This window comes from Cavia porcellus, unplaced genomic scaffold (assembly GCF_034190915.1).
Source record: "Cavia porcellus strain 051 isolate PalLab524CR breed Dunkin Hartley unplaced genomic scaffold, mCavPor4.1 scaffold_22, whole genome shotgun sequence".
Classification (NCBI taxonomy): Eukaryota; Metazoa; Chordata; class Mammalia; order Rodentia; family Caviidae; genus Cavia; species Cavia porcellus.
In genome coordinates, this window is record NW_026947505.1 from 64,753,804 (window position 1) to 64,773,523 (window position 19,720).

At 42.8% G+C, this 19,720-nt stretch overlaps 1 protein-coding gene and 1 pseudogene across 4 annotated transcripts in view; one reads left to right on the forward strand and one right to left on the reverse strand.

Moving 5' to 3' along the window:
• The window catches only part of Faxc (failed axon connections homolog, metaxin like GST domain containing), a 72,999-nt gene that overhangs the window by 9,651 nt on the left and 43,628 nt on the right, over nucleotides 1-19,720 (reverse strand). For 3 of the 4 annotated variants that reach the window (XM_023564088.2, XM_063233285.1, XM_003467415.4), the window contains one exon: nucleotides 4,834-4,950. The exons of the other annotated variant lie outside the window; for it this stretch is intronic. In XM_023564088.2, coding sequence (XP_023419856.2) covers nucleotides 4,834-4,950 — 117 coding nt within the window. The remainder of the gene's footprint in view (nucleotides 1-4,833; nucleotides 4,951-19,720) is intronic. 4 annotated transcript variants of the gene reach the window in all.
• Nucleotides 15,194-15,319, forward strand: LOC111756060 (small nucleolar RNA SNORA2/SNORA34 family; annotated as a pseudogene).

Consider the following 19,720-nt stretch of genomic DNA (forward strand, 5'->3'; position numbering starts at 1 on the left):
TTGCTAGATAGGACTTACCAGACAATCTGTTTCCTGTCTTTTTTCCACTTAACAACATACAATGAATATTCACACTATGAGAATCATGGTAATTTCAGCTTTGTTACATGGACCACCATAGTTTAATTTAGTTTTTACCAATCCCCTATAACATATCATTTCCTTTTTTTATTAATATCTGTTTATTATAGTCTGTAACTACTCTACTTTTCTTTAAAGAAGATAATATAGTTTCCTTTTGGAAAATTAGATATCTGTCTGTAGAAATTATATAAGGAAGAATATAAAAAAATCTATGTTTTCATTAATCCAAGACATTTTGGGCTAATTTATTTCAGTATTATTTTCTATTTATTTAATGCTATTACTACCTACTATCTCCTGCAACATTATTTTAAACATTTACCCTTGTCTTTAAAATGTTTCAAAATATGCTTTCTGTTTTCCTTAAATGAGCATACTTTTACCACTCTTACAAATTAAATCTTCATACCTCGTGAGTTCTGTAAACCGACATATACTAGCTCCAGTTCACTCTTTTCTGTCTCAGATCATTCTATAGGAGAATTCATTCTACATAATTTTCTCTACATAAGAACTCATTCTGAGACAGGTGTGGCAGGCTATAGGTCCAAGTCCTATAATCCCAGTCAGTACCTGGGAAGCTGAGGCAGGAGGACTGCCATGAGTTTGAGGCCAGCCTGGTCTGCATAGTGAATCCAAGACCAGCTTGAGCTATATAGTGAGACCCTGACTCAAAACACAACAAAAAATTCATTCTGATTACCTGCTACCAGAAGGTATTGGTGCACACGTTGAGGAGACAAAAGCTGAGAAGCCAGTAGCTTTGCTCTTTGGGGGAAGCTTTACTTATTTCCCCACTCAAAGAACAGTCATGAGACACCTCCTGGATACGGCTGCCAGTCACAGTGCCCAAGGTCAGAGAAAGACGTGAGCCAACAGCAAGAAGAAGGAAATGGACCAGCATGAAAGGCAAAGAGACATCAAAAGTGAACTGGCCACTCCACAGTGGTCCGTGGGGAGAGCCCTCAATCAGATCCTGCCCCCAGAGCTGTTCTCAGAGGGCCACCAGAAAATCAGAATCCACCCCAAAGCCCACACAGAAGCTGTCCTTATTGCGTATGGGCAGTGTATCAAGTGCTTTGCTCATCTGCTGAATTATTAACTTCTGTGGTCCTCGTGCCCTCACCGGGACTCTCCTCTGCCTTTCCACTGACGTGCGAATAGTCCGGCCTGGCATCAAGAGCATCGTATCACTCGTCCCAGACTACTGGTCTACTTTTTGCTGGGATCTTAGTGGTAATGAGCCACTATGAAAGCAGTGACCATTATGCCACACAGCTGAGAAGGGTAGGCCTTGATGAGAAAGGTTCCTTCCCACACCCTGTTCCTGAAAAGAATGGACCAAGCATGTGGCTAAAGGTGGGCCTCTGCCTCTCTCTGGCTATGCCAGGTCCTTCCTGGGCCCAGCTGACCTGCTTGACAGACAAAGGAATGGAAAAAGATAGCAACAGAAACCAGGAGTGCAGAGTCTGTGTTAACACAAATGCCTATTCTGAAGATGTAAACTTCATGAAATAATAGAAAAACTGCATCCGGCAAAGTAGATTAAACAACCAGATAACAGTTCATCCTCTAGACCTGTAATGGAGAACCTTTCAGAAACTGAGTACCCAAACTGCAACCCAAAACCCACTGATTTATCACAAAGTGCCAACACTGCAATGAAACCCAAGGTTTGAGGTTTTAGTTGAAAAACACCACTGTTATCCGACCCTCAGCTGCTGGGCGACTTGGCTCATGTGCCAACAGAGAGGACTCTGGGTGCCTGCTGTGGCCCGCCTGTCACAGGTTCACCACCTGCAGGTCTAGACCTTGGGAAACGAGTGTGATCACATCCCGCCTGATGAGGTGTGCAGGAGGCTCTGCACGGCCTGTGAAAGTGCCAGAGGAACACTGTCGTCTAGTGAGATTTCACATGGACATGGCGGGCTGGCTCAGGATTCCACTTTTAGTACTCTGTCTACGAGGCTTGGATGAATGCAGCACTGCATGTCATCATAAAAAAAGAGAAGGAAAAATGAAAAGAGGGAAAGAAAAAAGGAAAAAGAGGGGATGAAAGAAAGAAAGGAAAGGAAAGACAGAAACAGCCTCGGTGTCCAACAATAGGGATCGGAGTGCTTGGTAAGACAGGACACAAACCACAATATCAGCAGAAGTTCTCTGCGGACGATTAAGTCAAGTTATTTTTATTCTTTTAAAACATTTCTATGTTTTCCAAATTTTCTCCACTATACAAGTAATATTTCTTCTTTATATCTACATCTAGACAGATACACACAGAGACGCAAAAGTCTGTCTTCCTCCTCACTTAAATAAAGGAAAATTTCTTCCTGTTCTCCACAGCTCCTAAAGTAGCTTGTGTGGCTTTGTAAGTAATAGCTAGAAGGAAAAAACAAATATTCATTCCTCTGCCTATACATATGGCAAGACCAGCAGGGCCCTGTCTTGATTCAAGGCTTACACTCTCCTGGGTTTTGGCCAGAGGTTGCCACTCTGGCTGCCTCTCACTGCCTCTTGGGAAAGTCTCCAACACAGAGTAAGCAAAAACAGGCTAATGAGTTGAAAGCAAATTACCAGTTTGGCCGTATGTCAGCAGCTCAGACTGGAAGGTTTAGAAGGAGCGTAGAACTGAGGCCTAAAATGAGATTTAAAGACACTCTGTGGCCTTCACTGCACCAATTTCAAGGCAGAACTAGAAGCCACGGGTACATCTTTAAAAATAAAAACAGATGACCAGGCATAGCGGCACAAGCCTGTAACCCCAGCACTCTGGAAAGTCAGGCACAAGGTTCACAACTTAGCAACTATTCATGACCCAATCTCCAAATAAAAACTAAAAGGGGGTGAGCTGCAGATGTAGCTTCAAACATGCATCAAAATCCCCCAATGAGGATAGTGTCAAGAGGCCCCAGATGTGTCTCAGGGTGGACTCACAATCAGTTCTTCAAAAAGGCTGATCATTTCTCCGAAGAAAACACTAAATTTCTCAAATGGCCTGTGCGTGCCCAGCAGTGTGTGAGTGACTGTGGGTAGTGCACACACATGAGTGTGTGCAGATGGTTTGGGTACTGAAGGAAATAACAGAATAATAGAAAGAGAGAATGTGTACAAACAGTCCCAAATAAACTAACAGGAATCAATATCTTGTAGATCACCATGGAAATTCTGATCCAGATGAAGAGAAAATAATTTTTAAATGCTACAAACATCATTGATTTAACATAATTAATTTAGAAAAAGTCCAATGAGTCACAAACACAGGAACATCTTCACAGTGATTTAATGATGAAATTGAATATCACTCCATGCCATCCCTCTCCCCAGTCAGCCGACCTACCGGAAGGTCTCTGGTTGGTGCCTGATCCACTCCAGCCAAGTCTGCTAATGTATCTGGAGCCCCAGACCCAAAAAAATGAGGATCTGGAGAGGACATGTGCTGCTCTCAGCTGGCCTGAACTTCAGCGCATGCAGCTCAGTGAGCATGTCCACAGAGGCCCCCCATGTCCCACCCACCCACTAATGACCCCCACCCCGCCGCCAGTGCTTGTATCATTGTGTCTGTGGAGTTCCATGCATCCACCCTCTAACCATTCACCCACCCAGCATTATTACCAGCACTCCATGTGCCTCTCGGCTGGGCATCTCAACTGTATCCCCAGCCTGCTCAGTGGAGCATCAGCTCTAATTAACTCTTGTCCATCACCTTCCCAAAACATAATGAACTTTGATCCTCACATCTGCAGCCCCAAGATGCTTGCTTAGATGCTGCTTTAAACTGAAGATGTCTTTAAATAGTTCCCACCTCTTTGAGAGTCCCAGCTGCTACATATTTCACTCTACCCACCTACCCCAAATCACACGTACACACACACACACACACACGCACACACTCACTCACGCCCATATACAAAGATATAGTCCCAAAACATCAACCCAAGGTAGCTGACTTTCCCTACCCTTTGGCCACCACAAATTTATTCCTGGCTACCACCCTGGCTCCACCCCACGCTCATCACCTAGCCCTGGTACTCCATTTAGCTCCACATTTTGCCTGGATCCTAGTGGTTAAGAATTGTTATTCTGGCAACCTAGAGCTAAGATATTCTCTCTCGCTCTCTCTCTCTCTCTCTCTCTCTCTCTCTCTCTCTATATATATATATATATATATATATATATATATATATATATATCACACACACACACACAACCAAAATTGTGTTTCTTGGTATATGCTAGCAGTACACGGTATTAGTAATAATTCTTTGGCATCACACTAAGCATTTGTTGACCGTTTCCCCCCTAATCTTGACTTTTCAGTTCTACTATCCTTAGCGTATGATCCAAAGTTACCCTCAATGGAACAGCAGAGAGAGTTACATTCAAGCGATACACTCGAATGTAACCCACATGCAAAATATTTAAGACCAGTTCAGACTCAAAAGGAACAACTAAAATGGGCCGTGCGTTCTTCGTCCAATCTCACCCTGGTGACCACAGCACTGGATTTACCAGAAATTGGTGAGCCAACATTGCTCAAAGGACAACCAACAAATAAAGGGCACGAGGTGGCATTCAAGCCCTATTTCACAACAATTATCAGGTCCCATTAACTAAAGAGCTGGCAGAGAACTGACCCTGGACCCAGGCACCACAGCCTTTAGACACAGCCAAGCTCCAAGCAGCAGCCTAGAACTCTGATGCCCACCCACCCAGCACCTTCTAAAACCTGCACAAGTTCCTAGGGCTTGCCTTTGATCAGTCGTTCAGGTCTTGTCCCTGGTAAGGTCCACATCGCCTGTGCCAAGTGTCCAAAGACGGTGGCGTCGAGAGTGGAAAGTTTGGGCCCCATGATGTACTTCTTATCACCTGCAGCAGACGGGACAGAGAGATCACTGGGCTGGCCCGGCCTACCTCGTGTGAGCACAGCAGCGATCAGCATACTCTTTTTAGGTGCTCATTTAACTGTGCAACAAAAATTAAAAGAGATAAAATGCATGCACAATTTTTTTCTTTAAAAAAAGAACAGATTTAAAGAAAATCAAATTCTGTGATGTATAAACCTACAGATTGCAAAACAGGGAACTAATCCAGGTAAGCTTATGAGAAAGGGCATTCATGGAAAAAGAAAGAAATGACGACCAAATGATCTGTCTCCAGGGAGCCTCACTGTCTTGAACCACAGCAATTACAATCTGTGATGCTTCAGAAGTTGCATAAGCCATCTCAAAGGTAACACAAACCAAACACCCTCAACCTCAGTGCTCACTTGATTAAATTAACACACACTCTTAGGAAAAACAAAAAGTGTAGACTGTCTCAGAGTTTGGAGGCCAGGTTTGCCATGGAATTTCCATGGTCTTGGCAAGTTCTCAAAACACAAAGAGAAGCCATGAGGTCTCAGGCTCATCTTGGGCCCTCTACAAAGTCCCCCCTACAGAGATGTTTCACGCTGCACTCACCACTGAGTATCTCCACTGATGATTTAGTTCTGGCAGGAACTATCACTTAGACTATCACTCCCAACTAACGAAAACTGTCCCAGAGGACCGCCTGAGCAGCTCCTGGTGTGCCATATACAAACACAAATGAGGTTTGCCCTACCTGTCACATCTTGGCACCACTCTGCTTCACTGGTTATTACTTAACCACTGAGAGCCTCAGCTTTCCTATCTATGAAGTGAAAACGACATTGAAAGTACCTACCCCTTAGCACTACTGGGAGACCAAAACAGCATATACACGTAAAGCACCAAGGACCACAAGCGGCGAGCTCAGGGTCAGCCCTTCCCCTTCTCAGATGACAACTGGTCCCTTCCCCCATCCTTCCACACCCCTCTTGAACAATCTCTGTATGTCACTGCCATCCACACATGCTCTCCATCACTTACGAAATAAAGTCCAAATTTAAGTTGGAGGATGAGGCTGATCCCAGCCACGTTCCAGCTTGATCCCTCCCTTCTCCCTTACCCTAGCAAATTACTGCAGCTTGGCATAACTGATGCCATCTTGTGCCCTGTATTTGACCTACAAGAGTGAAAAATTACTCAGGATACAAGTCCCATGAGAAAAGCAGAACAGGCTACACCCTGAGAGAAAAATTAACCTGCTCAACAAAGAAGCAGGATTCAAGTGTCAACCAAAATTAATGTAAGGCTAGCTAGTCTCCAATAGGATGTCTTGCTTTTCAGTTTTCCGCTTTAAAAGCTGTAAACCTCCAGTTTGGGGCCACTTGATCTGACTCTGAAACAGGATTCTTTGTGGGTGGTCACTGAGCTCAGCTAATAAAATCCCAAAACTTGTCCATCTGACTGCTTGGATTCCTTATGTTGATTACGAACCCCTCAAAAACATGGGCGCCTCCCACTCTGTGCTTGCCACTGCTACACCTTAGTTCACGCTGCGCCCCCTGACTATGTGTGCTCCCCGCCTCTCTCTATCTGCTCAGTTCTTCAAACTCAGCCACAGTCACCTTTCAAAGCTTCCCCTACTCTGGCCACTGGCAAAAAGAGCTTTCAGTTCATAAAGTAATGAGTTCAATTCCACTTATGTGTATGTGATGAGACACTTAGATATGCAATACCCACGCAAGCACCACAGGTTGCTTTGTATTTGCCGATTTTATCTCTACAAGCTAAAAGGCAAGCTCTTTGAAAGAAGCATTTCTTATTTTTACTTAGCAAACTCTCATGCTGTGTTTTGCACATGTGTGGTGTGGTTCTGTGTGCCGTGCCCTAGCACTGTCCACCCGTTCCTAAGCAGCAAGGTGAGGTAATTAGAAGACTGAGGTCAGAGGGGAAACTGCAGACAGACGGGGGAGCATGAGTTCACAGACCAGGGCAGCACAGACGCAGCTGAACGATGCTCAGAAGCCTTTCTACTATATGTTCAGAGAAACCCAGGAAAACCCTATGTAGGACAGTATGCTCAACCTAACCAAAGGCTCTTCTGACAGGACAAGCAACTCATGCATATTAGAGTCCTTGGGTACTGCATGGGCCAACCAACTTCATCGTTTGAATCTAACCTTGGGATGTAAGCCTAATAAGTACACTACTTGGGTAAAAATAACATTAAGAGTTACTGGGTGTCACTTGTTGCCAAGACTATCAGTTACTTCTTGATGGTGCATCTTGCTGGCTCCACATCCTAGCCATTCCCCTGATGGTATTTAAGCAAATTCGGGGGATAGAAAGATGCCTCCCAGGAGCTCTCAGGCCATTCTGCTACCGCAGAAGTGCATCAGCCTATTGACTGAAAGTCCCTTACCCTTGGGGCATTATTGTGGGTTACCATAACCGTTCCATAGTTTTCTAATGAAATTGTGTACTTTAGCTTAATGGTGACCAGCTGTGCAAGTCGGTAGCCACACATGAGGGATACAGAAAGCAATCTTTGCATTCAAGCACTTGGTATGATGAACGGCACGGTGTGTACACCTGTGCGAAAGTGTCAAATCAAGACTCTTACACTCATAATGGTCCATGTAGCTTTTTTTTCTTTTTTGTTTTTTCATATGTATCCCTGAGCATCACCAACCCATACTATTCTGTCCACAAACATCTAATTTGACATAATGGGATCCGGGTGTGGCTCACCGTAGCTGTGCATGGGGAAGACAGGAAGCTGTCTGTGCATTCGTCCATTGGGGAGATGAACAAGATGTGGACAGAAGCTCCAAAGTGGCAACCAGTGAGTTTTAGCCATGAAATTCTCGTTGCTGAATTTCTTGTATTTAGCATTTTTTTTTAAAAGTTCTCTTTCAATTTTCTTATAGAAGTGGCCCAATTCAGTACAATGGTGCATAACAAACCTGGTTGCTACAGCTTTAGACAGTATATACAAAAAAAAAAAAAAAAGGCTTCAAAATGTGATAAAAAATACATATATACAGTTGCTAGATGTGAAGACATATACTTCCAATTTAGAAATTTATCCTGATAGCCGGACATGGTGGCTCACACCTGTAATCCCAGCACTCAGGAGGCTGATGTTTAAGCTCAAAAATCCAAAATGTGCTGTTCTTATTGTAACTTGTTTGTTTCCTGTAAAACTTGTGTAACTGCCAGTTTAAGTTGCCGCCCTGTAACACACCCACCATGCCACCCCTCCCTGCCTTCCTGGTTCCTGTAACTGCTAATTCCACCTCCCTGGTTCCTTTTATGGGGACAAACTGATCCTAAGACCCCGACCCCTGCCCTTGTGGCTTGCTACTTTATAACTCCCTGCAGTCCCTGGCTCAGGTGCACACTTTCCTGACTGCTGACGGGATAGCGTCACCACTGAGCTCAGCTAATAAAGTGCTTTTGAAAAGTTTTTGGAGCGTGTCATTTTTCTGGCCATATCAGCTGAGGCAGGAGGATCGTTACGAGTTTGAGACTAGCCTGGGCTACAGAGTGAGCTCAAGGCCAGCCTGAACTGCATATAGAGACCCTGTCTCAAAAAGACAAAAAAAAAGAAAAGAGAAATTTAGCCTGGAACTCAGCCACCAGGTCTTTATTTGTATAGTAATCAACCAAATGATGCTGTGAACAGACTTGTTCTCCCATCTCCCAAACTAATCAGAATAAGACATTTGACATCTGATTGATGCTACATTTGTTAACAGAGTACAAATTGACTATCAGAGAAACCGTATGCAAGAACAAAGTGGAAATTCCCAACGAAATGTTGCAATTTCAAAACAGATAATTATACAGAACAATCTTTGAATTTAAGAAAAATGTAACATTGGCCTTGTATATGGCAAAGAAAAACAAACTGGTACTGTTGATATCAACATTGCACTATGATGGAAAAATTGACAGAGAACCCTCAACAAAACTGAAGACTGAGATGAACTTTTTACAACAAAACCAAAGGTGAAGTAGATATGATTACTGTAGGCAACTACGATGTTGCTCAAAACACAAAACATTGACCAATGGTTGTGTTTTACTCAATCCTAAACATGTATAGCATGAATAGTTTGATAGGTTACAAAGAAAATGACAAGAGTAAAATATCATGGAGACTTTTTCTTAAAGGATTGGGACCAGAACTCGTAAGTGATCGTTTACAAAGAGGAAGAGCAAAATGTTTCTGCCCAGGGAACTATGCAAAAAATATTGTGCAGCACATTGTTGAGCTCACAGGTGAAGAGGCAGGTGCAACATCACAAAGACCTACTATGACAGCAGGAAACCAAAACGATGTCAGGTGTGCCCTACAAAAAAGGACAGAAAACAAAACATACTACTATCCGTGCAAGTGATACTTGTACATGGAACATGCAGTTTTCATGTGTGAACACTGCTTTGGTTGTAGCAATTGAAACAAAGATTATTCTTTGGTAGGCTCTGGTTTGTAATTACATTGTAGTTCATGTAGGTATTTATTTCTGATGTTTTCTTTTAGGTTTTATAAGCAATACTGATGATGTAAAAGTGATGTCTATTCTAAGTGCTCATTAAGTTTTGATATTTTATCTTATTGATACTCTATTTTCCTGCTAAGTGTGCGCTGTACAATATAGTAAATGCTCCTTACAAGCAAGACCAGTGAGATGTCAAGGATGTCCTACAATAAAGACAGGAAAGCTAAGCACATGTGTGCTATCAGTGTAAGTGGGACATGTGTGTGGGATGCACAGTTGTCTGTTGTGAAGACTGCCTTGAGTGTGACAACTGAAACAAAGATTACTTTTGCTGTACAGTTCCATTGGCATTTGCACTGTAGTTTAAATAGGGGTTTCTGATGTATTTTAGGTTTTATAAGCAAGTATACAGCTGATGTGAAAATGTTAATGTTTCTCCTAACCATGTAATATATATTAAGAATTTAATATTTTATTTTGTTGCTATTTTATGTTTCTGTTCACTGCACATTATCTAATAAGAAACACAGAAAGACCAGTAAGATGTCAAGTATGTCCTACTTTTTGTAGGCAGGAAAGCTAAGTATATGTGCTGTCTGTGAAAGCAATGCATGTATATTAAATATGCTGTTGTCACGTGTGAGGACTACCTTAGGTGTGATGATTGAAGTAAAGAGCATTTTTGTCCTAGCGTTCTGTTAGTATTTTCATCATACTTAATATAGGAATTTGTTAGATTTTTAAACTTTATAAAACAAAAAACAAAAAAACAAGAGTTGATGTTGAAAACCTTGATGTTTTATACTCAATAAATATTAAAAGTTCAATACTTTTTGATATTTTCCTGTTAAGTACTCATTGTTTAATATAATAAAACTCATAAAATTAATCATTCATCAATAAGGCTGGAGATGGTGGTGCATGCCTGTAATCCCAGGACTCAGGAGGGTGAGGTAGGAGAATTGTTGTGCATTCGAGGCCTGCCTGGGCTACACAGGGAGCTCAAGGCCAGCCTGAACTACATGGTGCATGAGACCCTGTCTCAAAAAACCTTTAAAAAATTCATCAATAGAAATAATAGACATGGGTTTTGTACACCCTTCAGGATGTTCCTTCAACACAAAATTGCTGTGATGCCCCCTACTATGCAATGTGTTAGGGCTCCCCCCACTCGTGGCCTAAACACAGGGCAGCTCACAAAGCAGAAATCACAACAGGGCTTTTCGGCAATTTTGAGAAGCTTCACAACCACTGCTTCAGAGAGGAAAAAATCTGAATTTTAAAAAACAGCAACAATGGATTCCTGACCAAAAAGTAAGTTAAGAAAAAGGAAAACAAAGTTGATTTCCTTGAATTGCTAACAAAAAGTATCCTGAGGGAAATGCCAGAATATGAACTGTGGAGTCTATTGCAGAAATCAAAGACTGGGTGAAAGATGAAATAATATAAATGGATAAAACATTTGGAAAACTTTTTAAAAGGGCACATAAGACCTTGATAAAATTTTTAAAAATCATAAATATATAATCATTTGAACCCATACATCAATCAGTGCATAGAGTATTTAGGCAAAACATTTGGTCCCATAGCACTGAAAGTGGAAGGAACTGAGTTAGCTGGTAATGGGCCACTCTAAGGATGGTGGCACCAGATCTGCTGGCCTCTGACCTCTGACCTCTGACCTCTGACCTCTGACCTCTGTGCTTGTCTGCACCACAGGCCTTGCACACCATCACCTCAGAGGCAAAGACCCCAGGAGCAGCAGAAGGGCTGACCACAAACGTCTGCGGAAAGACACGGTAGTCAGGATGGAACGTGAAATAAAGAAAAAGTAACAGAAATCTGAAATATTTTTAAAAATTACTTGCAAAGAAAGTATGGATGGAATTTAGTATTTGGAAATGCTGAGTGATTCAAAATTCTACATGCATCCACAGGCACAGAATAGTTATAAATTGAGAGAATATAAAAATATCCTCTGTCATTAAAAAGTCCTCTGAGTATCCAATAACAGAAACCTTACTTAAACTTTTATTCTGAATTATTTTGAGATGTACATAAATGTAGCAAAAATAGTACAGTTCCTGTATGGCCTTCAAACAGCTTCTGCTAATGCATACATTTTACAGAACTGCAGGACATCAATCAAAAGGAGGACATTAACCATTATATGACACTATTAACTGAACTACAGACTTTACTAAAATGTTCTTATTTAGCTGGTTTCTTTTCTTATTCTGAGAATGAACCACTGCTTTAATTGCCCTAGCTCATCAGTCTTCAGTTTGTGAAGGTTTCTCAGTGTTTGTCTTTCACAATCTCACTCTTTTGAAAGAATATAAGTCAGTTATTTTATACAATATTCATCAACTTGAGCTTACCTAAGGTTTTCTTGTGATTAGAGGAGGTCATGTGCTTTTGCTACAAAAACACAGAAGTAAGAGTGTATCCTTCTTTGGAGATAATGTTATGTCCCTACTGGACTAGACCGTGGACTTGGTTCAAACAATGTGTGTGTGTCTGTCCAGGTGCGTCTGTGAAAGTGTTCCTGGATAAACCTGCAACTTGCCAGCCTCCCTAATTATGTAAGCTAATCCTATGTAACAGATTTCTTTATGTTCTATTTCTCCAGAGAATCCTGAGTAATACTTTTGATTTGGTGGGCATCATACAAGAAATACCATAATTACAAGTCTTATCTCAGGTGCTCTTTTAACCTGGTATACTAATCTTAGCATCTATGGTGGACGTTATCTGAAACAATTATTGCTATGGTGTTTGCTTAATTGTGATTTTCTATTTTCTCATTCCTTCTATATGTATTGATTAGAATTCTACTGTCCTTCCACCCCCATTTCCTAATATATTCAATTATTTATTTAGTAAGTATGCACTCATGGATATTTGTTTTGTTCTATGGCTAGCATCCAACATTCTCATCATTTATTTTTGTTGCTCAAATTGTTCCAGCATTAGCCTTCAGGAGCTTGGCAAGAAGCATTTTTGAAAGGGAATTGAATTAGATTTGACTCTGTTTACAGACAGAGATTAAGTTAAAGGTTTCAGTCTGTAGCACTTCCAGGATTCACCAAGTAGTCTGAAATTCTATGACCAGAAGGGTTTAGCAAAAACAAAGTCGTAGGGACATTTCTGAAGGAGCAGGCATGTGTGATGAGGCACTAAATTCTGGCACGTGAATGGCCCTGGAAGCTTCTGCAAGGAGGGACTGCGGCAGCTGAGAGATATTTGAGCATCTGGAACTCCTCCTGACAGCCTCCGGGTTGGGAGTGGGAGCTCCAAGCCACTGGTGATGGCAAATGAAACGTGAAATCTCTGAGCAATGAGGGGCACCAGGCACACCACACTCACTGAAATATGCTCCAGCAAAGGCCCCCATGTACCCAAAACACCAAGAAGCCTCCTGCCCATGAGGGTGAACTCACATTCAACAACTGTAAGGTGATTTCAGGCACCCAGAATTATTTGAAAACCTCCTCAAGTGGTCACCACCAGAGGAGTAGAGTCATGAGGAAATACCAGGACAGTGACCAAGCAGCAAGAAGGGAAGGGCCACGTGGGTCTGAAGGTGAGAGCCCTTGGCAAGAGCAGCAGAAGCTGACTCCCTGAGGTGGTTAAGAAAGGGCAGCTGGTGAAGGCATTTCTAGGATGTGATACAACCTATTCTCAATAGTTTAGGCAGGTCCTCTCCATGAGAAACGATGTACCATACACACAAAGACCACTGAGCATCCAAAGATAACCAAAAACTGAACAGGACACAGTGAATCATGAATAACATGAAGGGACCCTGATGGGTATTTTCTTTGTACTCCTGAGCTGAACTCACAGTGACTGTGACCGCACGTTTCATAGATCAGTGGTTATAAGCCTCCAGTGAGTTCACTAACCCCCGGCTGCTTACCCCGACCTCTCGGCCTGACCTCTGACTGCTCCCACACTGTCTTCCACTTCTCCTATGAGGGCAGCAACAAAGGGCTGAGCAGGCGACACCAGAACACAGCAAAGGCAGGAGTTCGTGGAGGAAGTGAGCTCGAGAGCTGGGGCCTCACCCCCACCGCTTACCACCAACCCACGATGCTAACTGAAGTCACGGCTAAGCGATGCGTAGGAGAACAAAGCCACGGACTGCATCAACACTGAGCCTGAAGAGAAGGGCCAGACTCCACCCAAACCGAAGCACCAACTAAACTGCACAGTGGAGGCAAACTGAGTTTGATGCGCGAGGGGAAACTGGAGGGGACAGGTAAAGAGCCACCTGGCCTTCAAAGTCCCCTGGACGGGGAGGAGACACACAGCACCACTAAGGAAGTACTCAAAACCCTATGCTGTCTGCCTGCTGCTCAGTCTAAGCTTTTTCCACAGGGAGGGTGCATAACAGCTAACTGTGTGCACCCTGTACACCCAAGCCAGACAAGCAAGCTCTGTCTCCCGAGAGTGCTCTACACTTCACACACGTGGTGACCGTGCCATCGCCAACTCTCACCCATCCTCCCTCCACCTATCTAAGCCATCCCTTTTCTTAACCCTCAGAGCAAGACGCACATCCTCTACGCAGTGCAGGCTTCCCCACAGGCCACTAGAACTTCCACTGCCACTTCTCTGCTGAATCGCAGGGAGACGAACTTCTACAGCAGAGCTGTTCAAAGACTAGTCCAGCAGCACCAGCAGCACCTAGGAGTTTATTAGAATCACAGTTCTCAGGTGCTCTCAACTCAGTGTTTATGAGTGAGACCAGAGAATCCGTACTTGACAAGCATTCTGGACAATGACTGTCAAACTTCAGAGCCATAGAAATCTCCTTGATAACCTGGTGTTCTTAGACTACATGCTGATCAGTGATGTTTCACATAATTTTTGTGATGCTAAAGTTTCAGAAGCATTAAACTAGACTTCAACAGTAGTCACTGTTAAACTATAAGCTAAACTATATAGCATGTCTCACAATCGTCTGAAAATCTTTTTTAAAACACTAATAGGGGACTGGATTAGCACAGGGGTAAAACTTGTGGTTAGTATGTACTGGACACTACGACTCAATCCCTAGCAAAAGCAAGAAACAAAAAAACTGATAGATCACCCACCCAGGAGCTTCTAATTCAGTAAATATAAAGCAAGATCTACAAATCTTGTTTCTAACACGGTCTCAGGGGACGCTGACACTGCTACTCCAGGGGCCACACTTGAGAACCACTAGTCTAGGCCTTCAGCAGGTCATCCACACACACTATCTTGTAGTTTTATTTATATGTATGTCCTAGTTCCCTAATTAGTTTTTAATCCCCTTGAAGGGAAATAAAACTTTTTTCACTTTTAATCCATCCTTTCTTTGAGTGAAGAGCAATCACAGGATTCAAAAGTATAAAATGAAAGAATTTTGCAAACTGTAAGGTGACATTTTGATGTAAGGAAGGAATTATCTACACTCATTACCAATAATCAAAACAAAGAACTGTTTCCAGAACCACTCCGTCCTCTCTCCGTCCCAGTTTAGAAATCTCTTCTGTTTCCCTAACAGCTATTCCCCTCCCCTGTTCCCACTGGGAACACCCTCCTCATAATTTCCTGAGCAGGGCAGACTATTGGTTAGATCATTCTTTATTATGACACAAAACAGGTCTCTTTAGGGTTTCCCAATTCTTTTCTATAGAAGCACACAAAGAATTTATGACCATATTTCTTCTACTATAGCACCCTTTTCTAATCTCAACTAGATGCTTTTGTAAGTAAAAATTTATTCTGGTCCTGAACCAAGGCCAGCAGCTTCCTGACACTGTTGGTTTCAATCAGGAGCCTAAAGACATGTCTGTTGGCCATTTCAGAACTTGGACCGTGAAATGGTCAGTTCATTAGAAAGAAACAGCTTGAAGCAACCCACCAAACCCTTCCCAGTGGCTGTGAGTGTGGCAGGCTGCAGCAGTGCAGGACGGGGGCCACCGGGCTTTACTAGGACCCACTGCCATGCTGGGACCTGGAACACTGAGAAACCAAGCAACCCCCCACACACCGTGAGCAGCTGTAAGCCTGCTGGCGCGGGGGCTGAGAATCAAACATCACACACAGCCCCCATTAGCAAGTGGGAGCCAGTGAGCTGGACATCGCTTGAGTGGCTGACCCAGGCAATGTAGCAAATAGGGGGGATTTCCTTCTACCATCTCTTTGAAGGCAAATATTTTTATCCCTGTTTTGCTTTGTTCTAATTAATGGCGTTATTTTAGCCTGTTTTGTTTTGTTGAACTTCAATATACATGAAAGTATGGACCGCTATTTTGAAGAGAACAAGACACTCTACATCAGCCATTAGTGACTTCCCTAATATCTGGTTTAAAGACCTAAAATGCCTTCTTCATTCTGTTCAGATCTGTTTTATACTATGTTGTTTTGTATGAATTCTCTGTATGTGAAGACATGGACAACTATTTGGAAGAAAACAAGAGACAATATGATAGAGAGTGAAGATCTCAGGTCGTCTAGCTTTGAAATTTATATCTCTTACATTGCTTTCTGATGTCCTATTTTGTTCTGTTTTGTTGTGTTTAGTTTTACCCCCTTTAAAATAAAAAAAAATTATCATTTGTTTTTATTTATTTCACTTTGAGGTTCTAGGAAGAAAGTTGTTTGTTTTCAAAGAACTGGAAGGCGCTACAGGAATGAACCTCTGGATAACTGGCAGCTTTTTCTCCTTCACCAATTATTTCCCCAGTTTCCACTGTCCACTCTCGGCTCCACCTCTGCAATCTAGCAAAATCTCCAAATACTATGAGTGGCAGAAAAGACTAGCTGTGATAGACAATATAGGTTCAAAAAGAAATGAAAAGAAGTCAACAGACTTTTATTAGTCAAAAACACAAAGAGCAATTTAATGGTTTACCTACATCGAGCTCCCCTCGAGCACTCTTATGATTTATGTGCAGACAATTCCAGTGAGCTCAATGTGGATGTATTCCCTTCTTTTAACTGTCCTTCTCTGACCTTTAATGAACTTGGAAGAAGATGGAGAAAACAGTTTGAGTGCTTTCCCCCAAAAATCACAGGCAATCACAGTATCTTAGGAGCCAACCATCAAAGAACACACCCTGTTAAGCTCTTTTCTGCATGCGAATCTCCCACAGAGCAAAGTTATACGGAAAATATAATCCTGCACTCCTGATCAGACCTCTCTTTGTCAGAAATAAAACACACAACAGGTTACTTCTTTTAAAGAACACTTGTTAACATTCCAGAATACTCCAAAACCAGTTCATAGCTGGTTCTGTCAACTATACGGGTCACTATCTTCTTTCTGTGGGTATTAACTCTCCTTGTGGGTAAATCTAACAATTAAAACCATCAACTTTGACCACTTTCTGATGTCTACTAGTTGTGCCATTTGGCTCTGGGAAAAGATACAAGTAGGGGAGTGGGGCATAACAGAAGGAGCAGCATAATTTAATCCCTCTTCAGATTTCATTCTAGAAAGCAACCAGGCCTGCTTGTGATTTTCTATATGATTCTCTAAAACAAGACACAAGAACAAATTTCATTCAGTTTTTATGATCTTGGTAACGTCCCTACTAACCAGCAATACCAGCTACCCTCCCACTTCCCCCAGTCTTCCCTTTGCTAATGTCCCAGCTCTTACAAATACCTTTGGATGAGACCAAGAAGCATATAAATTCCATCGCACTAGAGACTGCGCTGTTTGTGCTCTTCTGAATTTCAGTAGTCCTGTTAATAATGTGTCTGAGCATCTCCTGGACTCCACAAACTCACAGCACCAGTGACATATTAGGGAAACTTGGATGGAGAATCTGTACCCAGTGGAAAACTTGACTTGTGGGAAGTCCAGAAAAGAATTCTTCAAGAAGAGACATACACTGTTCACCTGCCATAATTTAACGTCACCGAGCAGCAGTCATAGAAGCCTCAAAGACTTACGGCTCACTGACATCAGCCTTCTTGTATCTCTCTTCTTGAAGTGGCTTCTGAGTTAGACTCTATCTTTGGCTGAGATGGTTTCGGGGTTATGAAAGTCGGATGAGTCAGACATCGCTCCCTAGTTTTAGTTCCCCAAATCACTGCTGAATCTAAAGAACACAGAGCTCTTGGCTCACACTTCACTCCAGGCCAGGCCTCCCCCTTTACTGCAGTTCTGCTTTGGCTGCCTGTGCTAAGCCAGCAAAGGAAGCAACTCTTCTATCTCCTTTCACAAAGACTCTTTATAAAGACTGAAAGTCCCAAGTTGTGGTTAATAAAATAATACATCACACAAAACTCAAAGTCATGTTGAAACTTAAGTTCAAATCCTTCTACAAGGCGTTCATCCATCTTTTAAGAGAGCTGAGTAAATAGATTCTAGTGAGAGGTTTTATGCTTGGTCATCAGGCAAAAGAGTCCAACTGTGCAAACAGAATCCACATTTCTAAAGGACTTTTTCTCATTTCATGGATCCCAGATATCACTCTTTCTGTTATTCTGCTAGTTTGATAGAATACCTGAGTAAATCCGTTGAAGACTATTTTGGCTTATGGGTTTTAGAGGTTTCAGTCTGTGGCTGCCCGGACCTCACGGTGCTGAGGCCGTCACGGGGGGAAGAAGAGCAAAGCTGCTCACCTCAGGGCAGCCACGAGCATGAAAAGTCAGAGCAGGAGGCGGGTCCCAGCAGACTTCCCGGGCACCCCTGCTGTCCTGCTCCCCAACACGTCCCACCTCCTGCAGCTTCCACTCCCCTAACTAAGGCCATCTCTGGGGACCAAACCTCCAACGTGTCTTCTTCGGGTACATTTAAGATTCAAACCGTAATACCTTAGTTGGGATCCAGTATCTTCAACCAATTTCAAACAGCTAAACCACCACCAACACTTTTTTTTCCTTTAACCTCCAGGATGGTTTAGGAGCTTCCCAGAGCAGTGAGTCTTACCCGGTTTAACTCCTTACACACAAGTCCCTCAGTTGCCACTGACCTCATCTTAAACACGGGAATTCTACGACTTCTCAAATAGTAATACCTGTGAGCATGCTGGACACGATGTCAAAATTCCACATGCACCTCTCTTCCAGGGCAGGACTAGGCATCCCCCACTGTGCGGAAGACCTTACCATCGCCCTCCTGAATGCTCCTGTCCTTGCATCCTGACCAGCAAACAGTTAAGATGTACAAAACCTTCTCAAACATCACTGATCCATAGACAGAAACCTCCTGTGAGCCACACTCTGTAATCTTAGGATTGATCTTCATTCTTTCACAGCCAAAATAAGACTACTCCTGCTAGAAACGGAATGGGTAATAATAGCCCCTCAGGAGATTAAAAGATAAGATTTCATTTCTAAAAGACATAAAACCTTTTATCTAAATAACTTGAAAACACTAAAATCTGCTGCCTGCCACCCACCACAGCAGGATAAACCCTCTTCCTCTCTCTGCTGACAACACATCTTTACTCTCCGAGCTCAGCAGCACCTAAAAGAAGCACCTACTGTGCTTAATGGAATTGGGGCTATGATGGTGTATTAGTCACTACAGCTGCAGAACAAATCACCCCAAATTGCAGCTTACAGCAATAAACACTTTTTATCGCCTAGTTTCTATGGGTCGGGAATCCAGGCGGGCTTAGCTGGGCACTTCTGGCTCAGAGTGTCTTGCAGTCTACTGTCGCAATTTCAGCCAGTTGTAATTTGGATCTTAAGTGTCTTTCAAGCGCCTATGTGTTAGAGTACCAGTCTCCAACAGGTGTTATTGGGAGGTGATGAAATGTTTCAGACTGAGGTGCAGCGGGGGATTTTTAAGGTTCTAAACTTATTCCCTTGAAGGAGACAGTGAGACCCAAGTGTTCCTTGCTTCCTCTCTTGTTTATGTCCATCCTCACAGTGTCTGTCTGTCTGTCTCTCTCCCCCGCCCCCACCCCCGCCTCCCTGCCTCCCTGTCTGTCTCCTTCTTCCTGATATGACAGGTGCAGCTTTGGTCTGTGATACATTCCCCACCGTTGCCAGGGGGCACTCCCAATGGAGGCCTAAAGACAACAGTTTTCCTATGAGCTGAAACTTCCAAAAGTAGGAACCAAAAATAAACCTGTTCTCTTTATATGATGATTATCTTAAGCATATGTTATAATACCACAAAGCTAACTAACACTACGGTTGCGATTATCTCAAGGACTGACTATGGGAGGACCTGCTAACAAAATCACTCCCAAGGTTGCTAGCATCCCTCTGGTCCTCACCAGCTTTTGGGCAGAGATACTCGTTCCTTGAACCTCTCCATGGAGCAGCTCTCAGAAACGCCTTTGC